Below are 16,515 nucleotides of genomic sequence, written 5' to 3'. Positions count from 1 at the left end.
ATGAGCAGCAAAGAAGAGCCGAGCAAGTGCTGTCCGGCGGCTGCTCCCATCTCCAGTTTCACCATCCAGTCCATCCTGGGCAGCGGCAGCGCCGAGCCCCCGCGGGAAGCCGCAGACAGAGCGCCCGCCTGGCCCGCCCGCGCCCGGACCCTGTCCCTGTCCTCGGAGGACGAGGAGCCGGAGGAGAGCTGGAAGCACCGCGGCTGCTTCTGCCCCGAGGCTCAGGGCCCCGCCGAGGCGTGCCGCAAGCACCAGCCCCCCCTCAGCTTCACCTGTCTCGGTGAGTAGCGCACGGATGGGACGGGGCGGACGGGAAGGGCCGCGGGTCCGGCCCCCGCCGGGAAGAGGGAGGCGGGAGCACGCCGCACCGTCTCGGGGCACGGAGTGTTTGCGCCGTCCGTGGGGGAAGCGGGGAGGAAGGAATTCCAGGAAAAATTGGGTGTTTTTTTAAAAAAATCTTTTCCATCCCATCCGGCGTTGATTTCCCCGAGGGATGCGGTGCGATGGATAACGCTCGTTTTCTTGGACTCTGATTACAGCGCTCGGGCAGAGGGAAGAACGGTGTTTATTTATTTATAGTTTTTAGCATTATTTCTGAATAAACGGTCTGTGAAATGCCATGCTGTAAAGTAAAATTTGCCGGCTCGTGTCGGATAGGAAGATTGGTACTCAGCTCTTTTCACTGTGGCACGCACACCCACCTGTCCGTCCGTCCGTCCGTTCATCCATCCATCCATCCATCCATCCATCCATCCATCCATCCATCCATCCAGCAGGGGCACAGGGATACCCAGGCGGGCATGGCTTCCCCCGGTGTCGACTGTGTGTTCCCCCGGGAGCAGAGGCGGCGGGTGCCTGCCCGGGGTCTCGCCCCGGTGCTTTTTCCCTGCGGGCCGGGGGTCTCGGCCGTCGGGGGTCCCGGTGCCGGCCGCCGTGCGACCCCCGCGCTGTCGCTCTGTTGCAGGCAGCGCCAAGGGGAGCGGAGCGGCGGCGGCGGGCAGCGGGGAGCGGGGGCCCTTCCTCTCGCCCCCCCAGCAGGACTGTAAGGACGAGAAGGAGAAGCCGCTGGGACCCTCCTCGCCGTCCTGCGGGGAGCGGCAGCGCGACGGCGGGGACCGGCAGGCCGGCGCCGCCAAGAAGAAGACGCGCACGGTGTTCAGCCGCTCGCAGGTCTATCAGCTGGAGTCCACCTTCGACATGAAGCGCTACCTGAGCAGCTCGGAGCGGGCCTGCCTGGCCTCCAGCCTGCAGCTCACCGAGACCCAGGTGAAGACGTGGTTCCAGAACCGCAGGAACAAGTGGAAACGGCAGCTCTCGGCCGAGCTGGAGGCGGCCAACATGGCCCACGCCTCGGCGCAGACTCTGGTGGGGATGCCGCTGGTGTTCAGAGACAATTCCCTCCTGCGAGTGCCGGTGCCCCGGTCCATCGCCTTCCCAGCTCCTCTCTACTACCCCGGCAGCAACCTCTCGGCCTTACCGCTCTACAATCTCTACAATAAGATCGACTACTGAGCCCCGCGCCCCCCGCCCCGGGAGCGGGGCCGGGGCTCCGTGCGGGGCTCTCGGGCCGCCCCCATGGAGGAGACACGGCCTCGAAACTGATGGGAGGGACGGGCAAACGGAGAGCCCCGGGCGCCGGGGGCACCCCCGCTCTCCCCTCCTGCCATCCTGTTGCTTGAAAAGAAAAAAAAAAAAAAAAAAGAATTAATTAAAAAAAAGCGTTATTTCAGATCTGTAAATATTTTTAAAGAAAGTAAGAAAGAAAAAAAAAATTAAAGCGTTTTAAGCCTCGTTTGTAAATTTGCCACCTCGGTCGCGTGTTCCCGAGGGGGACCGGGGGTGTCCCGCAGCCGGGCCGCGAATGGCCCGGGATCGATGCACGGGGGAGCCAAAGCGACTCGTAACGCCGAGGGTTTGTTTTTACGGAATTTTTGCTCCTTATCTCGTTTCGTTTTGCTGCTTATCTCGTTTCCTGCAGGGAATCTCAGCCGGGCCTGACCGCCCGCCCGTGCCGGGGGCTCGCTGACCTTCTCCCGACAGGGAGATGAGGGGCAATTCCCGAAAAGTTTCGTTAAACGGGGACTTTTTTTTCTGTTTTTTGAGTATTTCGGTGGAAGCCGCGGTGATGGGCTCGGTGCTACCGGGGGCTGGTCCCTGCTCTCCGCTGGCCGGGCTCGCACTGGGCATCCTCGACGGCTGCACACGGGACACGGTTACCCCAGACCCGTAAATCCCGCGGCAAGGGGCGACTAAACTGCGGCCACCGGCTCCGTGCCGAGTGCCGGGGCTGTAACAGCGACAGCAACGAGGACAGCGAAAAACAAACGCCCGAAAACCAGAGAAATTAAATATCCGAAGGGATAAATAAGGTGTTTTCCAATGCAGGGAAGGAGAAGGCGCTCCCCGCCCTCCACAGCCGGTGTTTGAGCCGCAGCCCCGGGGTAGCGGCAGCCGGATGGGGGAACACAGCCCCGCTCCGTCGCTCCGCCTTTCGGACTCTATTTTTAGGGGTAAAATCTCGTATTTCGGGTTTTATCCCTTAGCACCGCTGCAGCCCAGCAGCAGCCTCTCTTTCGGAGCAATTCCCCCGCGGTTATCTCCCGGGCCCCTCCGTTATCAGCCAGGCCGGGACGGGGAGAAGGCAGCGCTCCCCTCATGCCGCCACTGCCCCGGCAGCGGCGAACTACAGCTCCCGGCATGCCCCGCGGCGGGCTCGCGGCGCACGTCGGGGACGCAGCGCCACGCGCGTTCGAACCGGCCAATCGCGGGGGGCGGGCGGCAGTGCGCGCGCGCGGGCGGCGGCGGTGGCGGCTGAGGTGAGGCCGGGACCGGGACCGGGACCGGGACCGGGACCGGGACCGGGACCGGGAATTCGGGAGCAGCGGTTCGGGACCGGGGGTTCGGATTGAGGGTTTGGGGTCGGGGATCCGGGACTCTGGGCACAGCCGAACCCTCCCTCCCGGCCGCGCGTTCGTTCCCCGTGCGGCGCTCTCCCTGCCTGGCTGCCAGGCCCTTCCCTCACTCTCTTCCCTCCCCGCAGCGTTTCCCTCATCCCGGCGCTCCTCACAGGGACCGAGGCCTCGGCGCTGCCCGGACTCCGAAAGCTTTTCCTTGGCGGCCCGTGGAGCAGCGGGAGGAGCTCGTTCAGCATGAAAACGGTACTTTTGAGTTGCGTGAATAAAACTTTGAGTTTTGTGAATAAAAGCGCGGGAGGGGATTCCCGAGGCTCTCACCGGAGAGTTCTGCTTTGTTCCGTCTCCTCCGTTCACCTGAGTGACACCTGTGCCAAGAGGAGCTATAAAAGCACAGGTTTCTTGCTGGTTACTAAAAATTCTTTTTTCCCCCTTTTTTTTCTGCTAAACTGAACCCCGTGGTTAAGTCAGAATCATTTCAGCAGCATGTGCTTTCTCTGTAGTATTTAAAAGTTTTTTTTTCCTCAACATTTTACCAGGACTTTATTGTTTGAGGTGGGCAAGCGTTGTGATTTGGAATCCTGGTTGTGGGTCTGATTTTTTTTTTTTCCCCACCATGTGTAAGAGGCAGGATATACTTAAATTCTGACATTATGAACATTGTTCTTGATTAAAAATATCTTTGGGACATCCTTCCAGGTTTCTTGTGGGAGTAGCTTTGCCTCCTAGAGTTGCTTTTGGGCTGGTTAATAATTTGTTCCAGGCCTCAAATAATACACAGTAACTTGTACCTCAAATCTCATGTTTTGTTTTTTGAGCTTTCTGGCACAGTAATGAGCTTGTCTAATGTAATTTTCTTAGTTGTTCTGAATTCCTTTAGGTTTTGTGTCTCTGGACCTGCATCTGAAACACCCTCAGCAGGTGCTGCTGAATTCCAAGTAACATTCCCATGGAAGGATGTATGGCACAACCTCAAACCTCTCTTTCCCCAAGTGTTCCCAAAGCAGGGCTAAAAAAGGGGCTGAGAAAGAAGCTTCTCTATTATTAAAAGAGTTTTTTGCCCTTAACTTCATGCTTTAATAGCAGAAATAGCACTTAATTTTGACACAGTGGGTGTTTTTTTGTGTTTTTTGAAGGGTGTCTTAGCAAAGCTCCCACTCAGGAAATCTCTCCAGTGTAGGAATGTTTGTTCCTGACTTTATTGCACAACCTGATGATTGTTTAGCTGCTGACAAGCACTGACCTGGAACCACTGTGCCCTAAATTTGTACCTTGCCCTATCTGCTTCTTATCTCCTGATTTATTCTCAGAGGTGATTTATTCCTAATTTGTTCTCTTACCTTGGCAGTTGTGCATACAAATTTTGTAACAGAGTTACAGAAAATCTGAGCTAATTCAGTGCTCTGCCCCTTTAGCAGAAGGTAAATGTGCTGTGGAGGCCTTGAGAAACCTTGAGAAGAGGCTGTGGTGGTTTTGGTGGTTGTTTTGTGGATGTGTAACCAGCACTTTCTTCTTTCAGAGTGTTTGTAAGGCCTGAGCTGTTTTCCTGGTGAAATTTGCAGTTCATAACTTCTGCTGTCCTTGGAAGTTTTCAACAAACTGGTCCTGGATTGGGAGTGCTGCATTTACCTTTTGATTGGATTGTTGATGTTTTTTCCTGGTCACATCCCTGTTCTGTGGTCATTCCACATTTCAGAACTTCACAAAACAAAACTTTCCTTTCTTTACCTGCTCTTTGGAATCTAAGAGAGGGGGAAAAACAATCTTAAAGCTTTTTGTTGCACATATTTCACAGCACCTGTGGAAGCCTAAAGGTCTGAAAGTTGCACAGTGCCCAGAGCTACATAAAAGATGATCCAGTTGAAATTCTTGGGAGTGTGTGACAGTCACACCAATCCAGGAGCAAACCAACACTTTTTGGAGTTTTCAAATCCAATTCCTTTCTCCTAATACATATTTTTAAAAGTGACTTCTTGATGTTCACAGTAACTTATAAATATTTACTTCAAAAATCACAGCCACACACTCAGCAGAGTGAGGGAAGTACTTTTGTAAGTAACAATATCTAAGCTTATGGATTATTTTGTAAGTAACAATAGCTCAGCTTATAGGTTATAATAATGATCATAATATTTTTGTGTTGTTCATTCATGTTGCATTTGATATTTAAAAGCTCTCTGTAGAGAAAAGCATTTATTGAGGTTTTGGACGGGGATTGGCATCTTGAATTTTAGAGTTTGGAGACATTTGGGTGTTCTGAACTTGTTCTGTGTAAAATCCAGTGAAGTTTTCAGCTGCCTTTCAGAGGGCTCGCTCTTGTTCCCTTGCTAGGCCTGTGTTCTTGCAGTCATTAAAATTGCATCTGTGCCTTATTGTCTGCAGATGACAGGATCAAACGAGTTCAAGCTCAACCAAACTCCAGATGATGGGATTTCATCAGTGAAGTTTAGTCCAAACACTTCTCAGTTTCTGCTGGTTTCATCCTGGGACACGACTGTGCGGCTCTATGATGTCCCTGCCAACACCATGAGACTCAAATATCAGCATTCAGGAGCTGTGCTGGACTGTGCTTTTTATGTAAGTGTGGAGGGCTTTTTTAATTATTATTTTAGAAAATATGGGCAATTGTCAGTCCCTGAAATTAAAGAGGGACCTACCAGTGATTTTTTTCACTGAATGTTTTGTCATGTGGCTGATGCTGTGCTGTGGGTCAACACTCAGGTTCTCAAATGGTGTCTCCCTTCTAAATTAGTTTTAGCATTATCCTGCACCTAGATAGGACTTAGGTTGTCAGTCATTTAAAATATGAAGAAATGGAAATTATTTGGTCTAGCCTGAATCTGCCTTTTTAAAATTTATTTTTGTTTTACTTCTAAACTAAAAAATTCATATCACTCAAAGCACTTAAGCATTTTCCAAAGGTTCTGTCTGTTTAAATCTGGGCCAAACCTTAACCTTTGTGTCTGAATTCCTATCTTTCCAAAACTCCTGAAAGCAAGTCCTGTGTTAAGAGTTCAGGATGCTGGATGCAGAGCAGCCATGGAAACTTAATAAAGTAAATTTTATGTTTTATAGGATCCTACCCATGCCTGGAGTGGGGGGCTGGATCAGCAACTGAAAATGCACGACTTAAACACGGACCAAGGTGAGCAGATTGAACTCTGAGTGCTGTCAGCAGCTGGGCTGAGCTTCAGGTTCATGTATTTACGTGCACAGGGCATTCTTCATTCAGGCTCTTTAGCTGGGGGATATTGAAGTATCTGCAGAATAACCAGAGACCCTAATAAGGACCACCTAAAACCTGGAAGAATTTGGCGTTGCCAGAAGGTTTAGTGGCTGCTTGCAGGGTGCATTGAATTGGTTTTCTGATGATAATCCTGCTCTGCCATAGGCTACAGAGGCTCAGGTAGGGGGAAGTAGCCAAGCTGAACTAAAGCTGAGCATTTTGTTTTTCAGAGGTTTGTGGTTTGGATGTATTTAGAATGATCTTTCATGGCTGAGGATATATGGAGCTTTTACTTTGTCATTCATGGCCTTGTATTACAGTTTTTTTCTAAGAAAACCTTGCTTGAAAGTAACAATTCCAGTGCCTTGTTGGTGCAAAATATGGAACTGCTTTGTGTCACTTTTTCATGTGTTTTTAGAGTGTTAAAGAGAAAAGCAAATTTCAGCCAGTCACCAGCACCTGCCAATAGCCAGGGCTTGGCAAATCAGTGTGTGCAGTAATGGTACCAAAAAGCTCAAATAATTCTGCCATAGCTGACTTCCTATAAATGTTTTAATATTTTCATTAAGGTTCTCATTGCTTTCTCTTGTCATATTATTGATGCACACAAGCTTAAGCTGCTTTGTGTGTTAGTGTGATACCAGTTGATTCTTTATACCTGTAAAGATCTCTCAGTGACTGCCTAAAATTCTTTAATCCTAAGCTCAAGCTCATAAATTTAAATGTAACAGTGCTGATCTTTGCAAAAGTTATGCTTCTGAAGGCTGAACTATCCTTACAGGGGCTTCTGGCATAGAAATGCACCTGTAGAGCGTCAGAAAATGCTTTGTGCTGCAGTTGTGTTCTTTTTTTATTCTTTATTTCACACATTCTGTTTGTAGGGCCAGTAAAATTGCAGTAAAATTGCAAAATCTTGTGTTTTCTTCCAGAAAACCTTGTTGGTGCCCACGATGCTCCTATCAGGTGTGTGGAGTATTGCCCAGAAGTGAATGTGATGGTGACTGGCAGCTGGGACCAAACTGTCAAACTCTGGGATCCCAGAACTCCCTGCAATGCAGGAACCTTCTCCCAGCCTGAAAAGGTGAGTGGAGCATCCCAGGTGCTAAATAATGGGATAATAATCCATCCTGGGACTGGAACACCACAAGGACACTGCCTTGGGCTGAATTTGTGAAGCTGTGAGCTGAATTTGTGAAGCTATGAGTTGAATTTGTGAAGTTATATTTAATATTTTTTGAATTATATTTAATGCTTTTTAATTTTTAAATGATTGGTGTTTAGAATGAGCTTTCCTCAATGTTCCTCCATTCTTGGTGCTTGTGCTGGACCACTTTCTTAAAATTTAAAATAAATTTGAAAGAAAACCAAGCATCTTGACTTCATTGTAAAATGCACCGTTGATTTTCTTAAATATTAAGATTTTAGGTACATCAGACCCTGGCAGTCCTAAGGTCTGATTGTTTTGGAATGTGCACAGAGAAATATCTCTGTAGGAGATATTTTTTGTTGCCTGAAATAATATTTTTGGTTTTTACTTGTGTTCAAAAAATTGAACAGAATTTCTTGGTTTGTGATTTGCCTGTTTTGTATTATTGCCTAGTAAATTTGGATATTCTCCTAAAGTTGAAATCCTCTGAGATAATGGGAGAGTCAGAGAAATAAGGTAAAATGGGATGATATTTTCAGCTTTTTTCTAATGGCCACATGATGTGTTAACTTCTCATGCTGCTTACAGAAAGAATGAACAGAAATTCCTAGTTTTTTCCAGAGACTCCTAAACACAGGCTGGCTTGCTGGATAATTTTACATATGAATTTTTTTTTTTTTTTGCCTGTACCTTTTAAAAATTTCATTTAGCTCTGTGACATCCTATTGTCAAGTCCTAATTATGAGCCATCATTACCTTCCCTTTGCCCCTAAATAGCTCTTACTTCTGTTCCAGCAGAGCTGCATCTACTCCTGGCCAGACCTTTGTGCAGAATAAAGTAATTGCATTATTTCTAGTTTTGATTTATAGATGTATGTAGCATGTAAAGAACTGTGATAAATTGCTGACAGAATGCCATATAATGGACAGGCACAGTGAATCAAGCTCCTCATTGGTTCAGCAAGGTTCATTATGTCATTTTTTTAATGCTGCCTTTGATGAATGTGTACACCTACTCCACTGCATGACAACGGTTTCATTTGATTTATGGCTGTGTGCTGGAGAAAGAACACTCAGTGTACAGGTGTGACATCAGTTTGTGAAGAAGATTTAAGATATTTGATGTTCTTTATGCCTTTGTTTCCCTATATGTACACAAACATATTTTATATAGTGTTTGTGAATATTTCTGGACTGATTTTTACATCAATAACAAAAAACTGTCCTGTTAAAATGTGTAACTACTGTTGGCTCAAAGTTTTCATACCTTTTTTAGGAGTAATTGGGATCATCAGAAATTTTGGGCAACTCTTGTGTGAATATTTAAGACTTTTCCCATCTTAAAATCTCAGTCTTAAGAGTTCTATAATCACATTTTAGAGAAGAAAGCTTGCTGGGTGGATGAGGATTGGTTAAAGAAAGCTTTTTTATCTATATGTATGCATACACACCTGTCTGCTTAGCTTTTTATTAGAAATTAACTTTTTGAAAATGTGTTTGTAGCAAATGAGGAGAAAACTTGTGTGTGTGATGTTTCAGTGCAGTCTTACCAGAACCAAGCAGCTTTGGGCTTCATCAGAGAATCACAAAGTGAAACTAAATCATCCAAGCACGTGCCAAAAGCAAACTGATTCCCTCTGGCAGGGTAGCAGATCTCTTACACTTTTAATTCCTGATCTGAGGAGTACCCAGGGTCTGTTTCCTGTGTGTTTGGCTGCATTTGATCACTGGGAAAAGCTCATTCTTGTTTGCTCTTGTTAGGCAGCTGTAGGTAGCTGGATTCCATCTGCTTATGTATCAACAACTTGGAATTCATTCCTTGGCACAGGCTTTTTTTGACTAAACCTCTTCCCTTTTTCTTGTATTTTTGTTTTGTTGTTTTTGGTTTTTTTTTTACACATTACAGATGAACTGCATCCCAAGCAATAGCTGGAAACAACAATTCATGCACTAAATATTTTCATATGAAATTTGATAAGCCAGAATTTTCCACTGAGCCAACTTTTGGGATAGAGTTAACATTCCAAGGCATTATCTTATTTTTTAATATGTCAAGCGTATTGCTCTCTTCAAGTTCACTTCGTTTTATTAAAGTAAACAAAGTGACGTTAATGATCTCTTGGCAATTTATTTTATTAAGCTCATCTCAAAATATTCAGTTTATAAAGAAAAATACTTGGTTACCAGGTGGAGGAAAACAGAGAAGAAATGTGTGATGTGGTTTTGTAGGACTAAACCGCAGGATCATGAACTGACAGTGGGATTGCAAAAGCAAGCCAAGATAATTCCAATATCCATCACTTCCCCTCCTGTTCCTTTGTATGGGTTTTTCTTTTGCCATTAATGTTGGTAAATTTAATGCCTGGAATAGTTTATGAGCTTTTGAATGCTGTATCAGGGTGTTCTCACTAACCAGCTGCACATTCCTGCTGCTTGTCCCAAATTTGGGTTCTAAATGAAAGCTGTAGGGAATTCTGTTGTGAGCGTTCCATGGGAGATGTCACCAGTGGTGTCAGTGCTCATTGCTGACAGCTTATTCTGCCCAAAGACAGGGGGGTTTCCAGGCTGATATCAGTGTTAAATACTGTAAATATTCTTTTGGAAGGTCTACACCCTCTCTGTGTCTGGGGACAGGCTGATTGTGGGGACAGCAGGCCGGAGGGTGCTGGTGTGGGATTTGAGGAACATGGGATACGTTCAGCAGCGAAGGGAATCCAGCCTGAAGTACCAGACCCGCTGCATCAGAGCATTCCCCAACAAACAGGTATGGCAGCAGTGGCAGCACTCACATTTCTGCTCAATTTTCTTCAGGAAAATGGGGCTTTATTTTCAAGTTCATTTTTCTATGGGGGTGTGTTTTGTAATCAAACTTTGGGAGGGGGGAGGCTTCCTGGGGTACATTAATTCTTTTAATGCAGCTTAGCAATGTTTGCCACTGACTTACCAGCATATTATGCTGTTGTTTTGTTCCTCAAGATTTGTCTTCTTTTTAGAAATAACCTGTTTGATGAATCACAATGCTGACATGTAATTAAAAAAAAAAATCCTTCCCCTCCCCAGTTACAGTAGAAGAGAGAAAGCCAGAATTGGTGGTTCCTAAGCAGCTTTTATACATTGTAACCCCGGGTTCTTGAACAGTCTGTGAACAGAGGCAGGATTAAAACTGCATAAATGTCATTTATATATTTTTCTTTTTTTCCTCTCTGAGTCTGTGGCATGCACTGCAGAGCCCTGGATCCATTATCCAGGGGGAATTGTGCAATTCAGGTGCTCCTGCAGCTGTTCTGTGCGAGTTAACATGGTGTGTCTGTGGTATTTCTTTTTTCAAGGAAAGCAAGAAGATTGGCTTTCTCTGCCAAACTAATTTGTAAGGGAATTTTCCCCTGTACAGAGTGATAGTACAGGAATTGCAAGACCTAGTTACTTGTTCTTGAACTGGCATGAATGCTTTGTCCATTTTCAGTTCTAGTTATAGTAAAACAAGCTGATCTTCCAGATTGTATTGTATGATGGATTTTAAAGAGCCCTGTTATAGCTAGATATCATTGCAATCCTATTTCTGAAAAGATCTATTATGGACTTAACTCAAAAGTGATAATAAAAGCATCTCAGGTTGCTCCAAGTCAGGACTGTAATTAACTGGATAAGTGAACACAATTTGTAATCAAGTTTCACTGAAAATACTATTTCAGCTTGAGTGTTTAGTTGTTAGTATAAAGCTCTGAACTAATTTTAATGTAATGTAATTCTGGAACTAAATAGTCCTGTGAGTATCTCTCATATTTCAGATATTTAGGCCTTGGGGAATAGGTGAGCAAATGCAAGGTGTTCTTATCTCTTGAAATTTTTTTCCCCAAAGACAAGCTTGTTTTTCAACCTGCAGAAGTAATTACAAGTCTCATTGTCAGCTTTAAACTGCAATGCAATGAGAATCTCTCTTAGAAAGCTTTTTTCCAAGCCTTACCACTTTCCTAGAACTAAGCTATGAAATAAAATTGTGTTGCAGTCTTTTCTCCAGTTGTAAACTTCTAAAACATGTAGCTCCAATTTTTTTTTTTTTTTCCTTTTAGGGTTATGTTTTAAGCTCTATTGAAGGTCGTGTAGCTGTGGAATATTTGGATCCAAGCCCAGAAATCCAGAAGAAGAAATATGCATTCAAATGTCACCGTTTGAAGGAGAATAACATCGAGCAGATTTATCCAGTGAATGCCATTTCTTTCCATAATGTCCACAACACATTTGCTACAGGTAAATACTCAATTAATTGTAACACTTGCCCCGGTTCCTTTAGTTTTGCTCTAAACAGATCAGCCTTTTCTTCATATGCCCTGACTTTTTAAGCTTTTAAATTGTATTCATGCCGTAAGCAAGGTTTTAAAATTATTTGATGTAGGGAGAGTTCTTAACTCTTAATATTTTTTCCCCCAAACACAAGCTTGTATTTGGACCTGCGGGTGTGGTGGTGTTTGCAGGAGTCCCAGGATGAGAGAAGAGATGAAAATCTTGACTCCATATTTCAGAAGGCTGATTTATTATTTTATGATATATATTATATTAAAAGAAAATGATATATTAAAACTATACTAAAAGAATAGAAGAAATAATTTCATCAGAAGGCTGGCAAAGAATAGAAAAGAATGGAATGGAATCTTGTGACAGCTCACAGCCTTGACACAGGTGGTGTCATTGGTCATCAAGTAAAAACAATTTCACATACTGGGTAAACAGTTCTCCAAATCACATTCCAAAGCAGCAAAACATGGAGAAGCTGAAGCTTCTCAGGAGAAAAGATGATAATGAAAGGATTTTTCCTAAAATATGTCTGTGCCATGCAGATGTAATTACAGTTCTCACTGTCAGCTTCAGATGTAATCACAAGTCTCACTGTCAGCTTAAAACTACGATGCAGTGAGAATCTTTCTTAGGAAATGTTTTTCTGCCTTACCACTTCCTTAGAATTTAGAGTGCTGTGAGATAAAACTGTATTGCAGTCTTTTCTGCAGTTAACTGCTTTAACAGGGAGTTTGGGAAATGCTCATTGTCAGGAAAAACACAGGCTTGATTCATTCAGTGAAGAGCACAAAGTCATTACGAATAGTTGCCTTTTTTTCTCTTCAGTTTTATTCTTTCCCTCAATTCCAACTTCTCTTTGGAACCCTGCCTCGCAGGCGGCTCCGACGGCTTCGTGAATATCTGGGACCCCTTCAACAAGAAGAGGCTGTGCCAGTTCCACCGCTACCCCACCAGCATCGCCTCGCTGGCCTTCAGCAACGACGGCACCACGCTGGCCATCGCCTCCTCCTACATGTACGAGATGGACGACATCGAGCACCCCGAGGACGGCATCTACATCCGCCAGGTCACCGACGCCGAGACAAAGCCCAAGTGAGTGCCTGCTTCACCTGCACTTGAGGCTCTCCCAGCCTCCAGCCCAAGAGTTATTAATTTTCCTAAATTCATGAATAGTATTATTGATGGTAGGAGATAGCGCAGCTTGACAGTAGGGCTGGGTTTGATGTTATCTCCTTCGCCCAAGCTTTCAATATCCGTAGGTTGATAGACGGCTGATGGATAAAATTGTGCCTGGTTGTTTGGTGGGAGAAGAATGTCAAACTCTTATCCTCTTTCAATAGGTGCTATTATATGAAGCTGTAGAGTTATTGCGAGCTCATTGCTTCAGGAATTGAGTGAAGAATTCAAGAATAATTTATTGGAGTAAATGTTACCGTGTTTGGATATTTAAAACTTGGAATGAATGCAATCTGTCACGCTGAGTATGCACCCAGCTGTCAGAGCGAGCAGTGAGTTTAGATTCTGTTCTGGGAGGGTTGTGTGAAATCAAGGGAAAGCTCTCTCAGTTCCTGTGTGTTGGAGTTTGCTGCAGCCCTTTGATAACACACTTCTCTGTTGTTGTTGCTGTCAAAATGAGGCAAGCTGATTGATGGAGGTAAAAATTCCTGTTCAGCTTGCTTTGGCATCAATGTTACATAGAAAAATTGCCATCCCACTGCAGAATTGTGCTGCCCTTAATGATGGAGGCACAGGAGCAGTTGGCTTTATTTTCAAATTCCTGTGCTTTATCACTGCTAGGGTTTTTCTCTTCTAGTACTCTGTCTTACACCTTATCAGGTTGTCTCCATTATTAAAAGTGGCTGTGAAAACAGATTCATAAATGATCAAATTTCTTCAGTTTAAAACCTCAAGATCTTTCCCTCCCCTCCCTTAAGTGACTTGTCTGTTGCTTTTGTTTTATACCCACAAAGATGAGATATTTATTATTGTACAACTTCCACATCTCTCACTTGGAGATGCTTGTTTTAAAGTAGTTTTGATACTGCTAGAAACATAAACCCAGAACTATTGTAGTATTTATTTCTGGCAGTTCCTCAAGTGGAAAAATCCAAATATGATAATTAATTTTTTTAAAAAATCAAATTGTATTTGTTACATACATTTATGAGTTGGTTTGTTTTGTTGTGCTTTTCAAAGTTGATGAAAGAATACTTGCTGCTGTTGGTTTTCTAATAGTAAGAACTACTTTCAGGGGTTTTTCTTTTTATTCATTGCTAGTTAGAGTTGCTAATTCTGTAGCTGCTTCATTCTGCTGTACAAGGAGGTTAATCTACAATTAAACAATATTTCCTCTTGGCCCTCCATTATTTTCTGAAACAGATGGTTCATCATTTCCTGGGCTGTTAAACACAGCAAGGTTAAGGTTAGACTCTTGGGAATCAGCTAGTTTGGAATCTTATTAGACTGTAGAAGGAAAACTAATAAGAATACTCCTTAATATCATTTTGTGACTGTAAACAATTATTTATTAGCAAACAATTGATCCCAGAAGGGCAAATTGTTTGAGTCAGTAATGAGCTGAGAAAAGACAGAGCATATCTGTGGATTTGGAAAATAATTGTAACGTAATTGCAATGCATTTAGACAGGCATCTTTTTGGACCTGTTTCTATCTTTAAATGAATTTCTGCAAACATTAACGAGGTTTATATGCTTTTCTGACATTTACAAGTTGCTTGTGCCAACCTTAGGGCACTAAGAATGATGGGTATATTTTAGTGGTTCAGTAGTGTGAGTCATCTCTGGTTTATTCTAAAAATAAGTTACTTAGGGCAGAAGACTCATGGCAGTTTCATAGGGATCTCTTTGCATGTTAATTTGAGTCACAGTGTTTCTGCACAATGCATTCTTAGTGCATCAAGATGGTGCCATATTATATAAAGATCACTTTTTTCATCTTTAAACTCCTATATTCTGTGTTTTGTACAAGTCAAAGCTGACTTTCTGCTTTCCTGGGATGGTGAATGTTCTACCTGCTAATGATTGCTCTAAATATTCTTCCTAAAATAGAGTTTGTTTATTTATTGCAGGTCCACTTAGACTACTGCTGCTGCTCCTTCTCTGCAAGAGATGCTCACCTGCTCCTAACAAGGCTCCACTAAAACAAGTGAACAATCTTTGTACTCCTCTTGTTTTTAATTAAGAAATGTTTGTTTGTTTGTTTATTGTAGTTTGTCTAAATCTGTCATTCCTTGCCTGCTTAAAATGTTAGTGAAACTATTTTCTTTATCTGCTGTCTGGAGCTGAATTATTTCAATCCTGTAGATAACCTTTTGAAAATTTAGATATTTTGTAGTATCTGATTATGAAAACTTCCACTGCTTTCTTATTTGTTCAATAAATATCTATAGGTTTTTTGGAAAATAAATACTTTGTGTAGCAGCCTTTACTGATTTTGAAACCTTTAAATTGCAGGAGCTATTGAGTTCTAGATCTTCCTGATGGAAAAATTTCTGAATCTTTAATCTTTTTCCAGTGAGATGAACTGGGAAATAAAAAGATTTTTTTTTTATTTTGAGTATTACCACTAAAAGCTTTCTCACTCAACTCTGCAGTGCAGACTCACACTGCTCTCCTGGTAGCTTCTATCAGGTGTTTCTACTTAAATATTAATTTTACAGTGAATAGTAAGGAGGGACAGAAAAGCTGAGGCTTGAGGAAGGTGATTGAGCTGTGGGTGTTTTGGATTGGAGATTGGATTCATTCTTTGCTTCCAACTTCTTCCCTTCTATCAGTGCCAGTGGAGTCAGTGGGAGCACTTCATTACCTGTAGGAAAACAAACTTGCTGACAACAGGGATGGTGCCAGATCGTTGCAGAGAGGGTGGTGATGGAGAGGAAGCAGCTCTGTGTGTGCAGAAATGTGACAGACTGGAGCTGTTACCAGGTGGACATGCTAAATGAGTTGTATATGGGATATTTTGTAGTTTGTCACGAGCTAGATGTGAATTCTTTGGTAATAGAAACTGGTTCTGATAGGTTTGGAAAAAATGAAGATCTTCCTGAGTTAAATATGAATGATGCCCTCACCACAGTGTCTCCAGCCTCTGTTCTGGTGGTTGTGCACCACCCCTGTTCCTTGCAGCTTTAATTGGCTTTTTTGCAGTGAGGGTTACATGGCTGGTGTTGGGCAGAGGTTGAATTTTTTATGTTTAGGAAGTCATATCTCCTTGGTGTTCAGATGTTTTATTATTTTTAGAATTTTAGCTTTGCTGAAGAGGGCCAAATGGAGCCCAATCATGGGAGCTAAAGGTTTCTGTCAGAGTGACTAGCAAAGCAATAATAAACTTGTGGAAAAAAGAAGTGAGGATGTGTGCAAATAAAAAAAAAAGTGTGAAGGCAGAATTAGGCTGGGACTAAGAAATATGTGAAATGGAGAGAGGATAGAAGTGGGGTGTTACAGGTACAGAGCTGTGGGGAACAAAGTGAAATTAGAGCTAGAGAGCATAGGGCAAAAGAAAGAACTAGGAGAATCCCAAATACTTTGGTTGACAAAGGAAACCATAATATAACTAGGAAATGATGTCACCTGTGCAACTTTTCGGTGCTAAGCATTGGGGGAAAAACCTGTTAATATGCTGAGATCTGCATGTTCCAGTGGGCAAAGTTAGCCCAGTGTGAGGGAATGGATTTGACTTGCTGGTTCTCTTTTGGCTTAAAACCCAGAGGAGGATTCCTCCTGGTGAGCTGGTGTTTTATGTAAATGCTTGAGACAAACAAAAATAGTGAGACAACGAGTGAGGAAAATAAATGTTGGTCAGTCAGGGCTACAGCTCTGTGTGTTGGGTAGAAATATCACAATGTGCAGTTGAAATACAGATACTTCTTTTACAAGATTAATCTCCCTTTTATTAGCACTCTCCTAGAAATGCAGGTCAAG

At 43.5% G+C, this 16,515-nt stretch overlaps 2 protein-coding genes across 2 annotated transcripts; both read left to right on the top strand.

The window, feature by feature from the left end:
* On the top strand, window positions 1-1,512 carry HMX2 (H6 family homeobox 2). Its single transcript, XM_054277438.1, has 2 exons — window positions 1-280; window positions 965-1,512. Exons 1-2 carry the CDS (start codon window positions 1-3, stop codon window positions 1,510-1,512), a joined length of 828 nt encoding a protein of 275 aa, XP_054133413.1.
* Window positions 1,513-2,769: 1,257 nt separating this feature from the next.
* BUB3 (BUB3 mitotic checkpoint protein) lies at window positions 2,770-15,004 on the top strand. The gene is made up of 9 exons (XM_054277436.1): window positions 2,770-2,816; window positions 3,041-3,158; window positions 5,295-5,489; window positions 5,988-6,057; window positions 7,068-7,219; window positions 9,891-10,049; window positions 11,356-11,533; window positions 12,454-12,670; window positions 14,667-15,004. Exons 2-9 carry the CDS (start codon window positions 3,150-3,152, stop codon window positions 14,674-14,676), a joined length of 990 nt encoding a protein of 329 aa, XP_054133411.1. The 5' UTR covers window positions 2,770-2,816; window positions 3,041-3,149; the 3' UTR covers window positions 14,677-15,004.
* The last annotated feature ends 1,511 nt before the right edge of the window (window positions 15,005-16,515 follow it).

Source organism: Melozone crissalis, unplaced genomic scaffold (assembly GCF_028551555.1).
Source record: "Melozone crissalis strain CALT ecotype California unplaced genomic scaffold, PUWL_Pcris_2 ptg000019l_1, whole genome shotgun sequence".
NCBI classification, from domain to species: domain Eukaryota; kingdom Metazoa; phylum Chordata; class Aves; order Passeriformes; family Passerellidae; genus Melozone; species Melozone crissalis.
Note: the sequence above shows the minus strand (reverse complement) of the source record. Positions and strands in the feature narration are given on the sequence as shown.

What these genes read in the sequence shown, in the direction of transcription:
- HMX2 (XM_054277438.1), top strand. Translation starts at nt 1, where the DNA reads ATGAGCAGCAAAGAAGAGCCGAGCAAGTGCTGTCCGGCGGCTGCTCCC. An exon ending in CCTCAGCTTCACCTGTCTCG is followed by an intron (nt 281 to 964) that starts GTGAGTAGCGCA and finishes GCTCTGTTGCAG; the next exon opens with GCAGCGCCAAGGGGAGCGGA.
- BUB3 (XM_054277436.1), top strand. An exon ending in CCTTCTCCCAGCCTGAAAAG is followed by an intron (nt 7,220 to 9,890) that starts GTGAGTGGAGCA and finishes TTCTTTTGGAAG; the next exon opens with GTCTACACCCTCTCTGTGTC. An exon ending in GAGCATTCCCCAACAAACAG is followed by an intron (nt 10,050 to 11,355) that starts GTATGGCAGCAG and finishes TTTTCCTTTTAG; the next exon opens with GGTTATGTTTTAAGCTCTAT.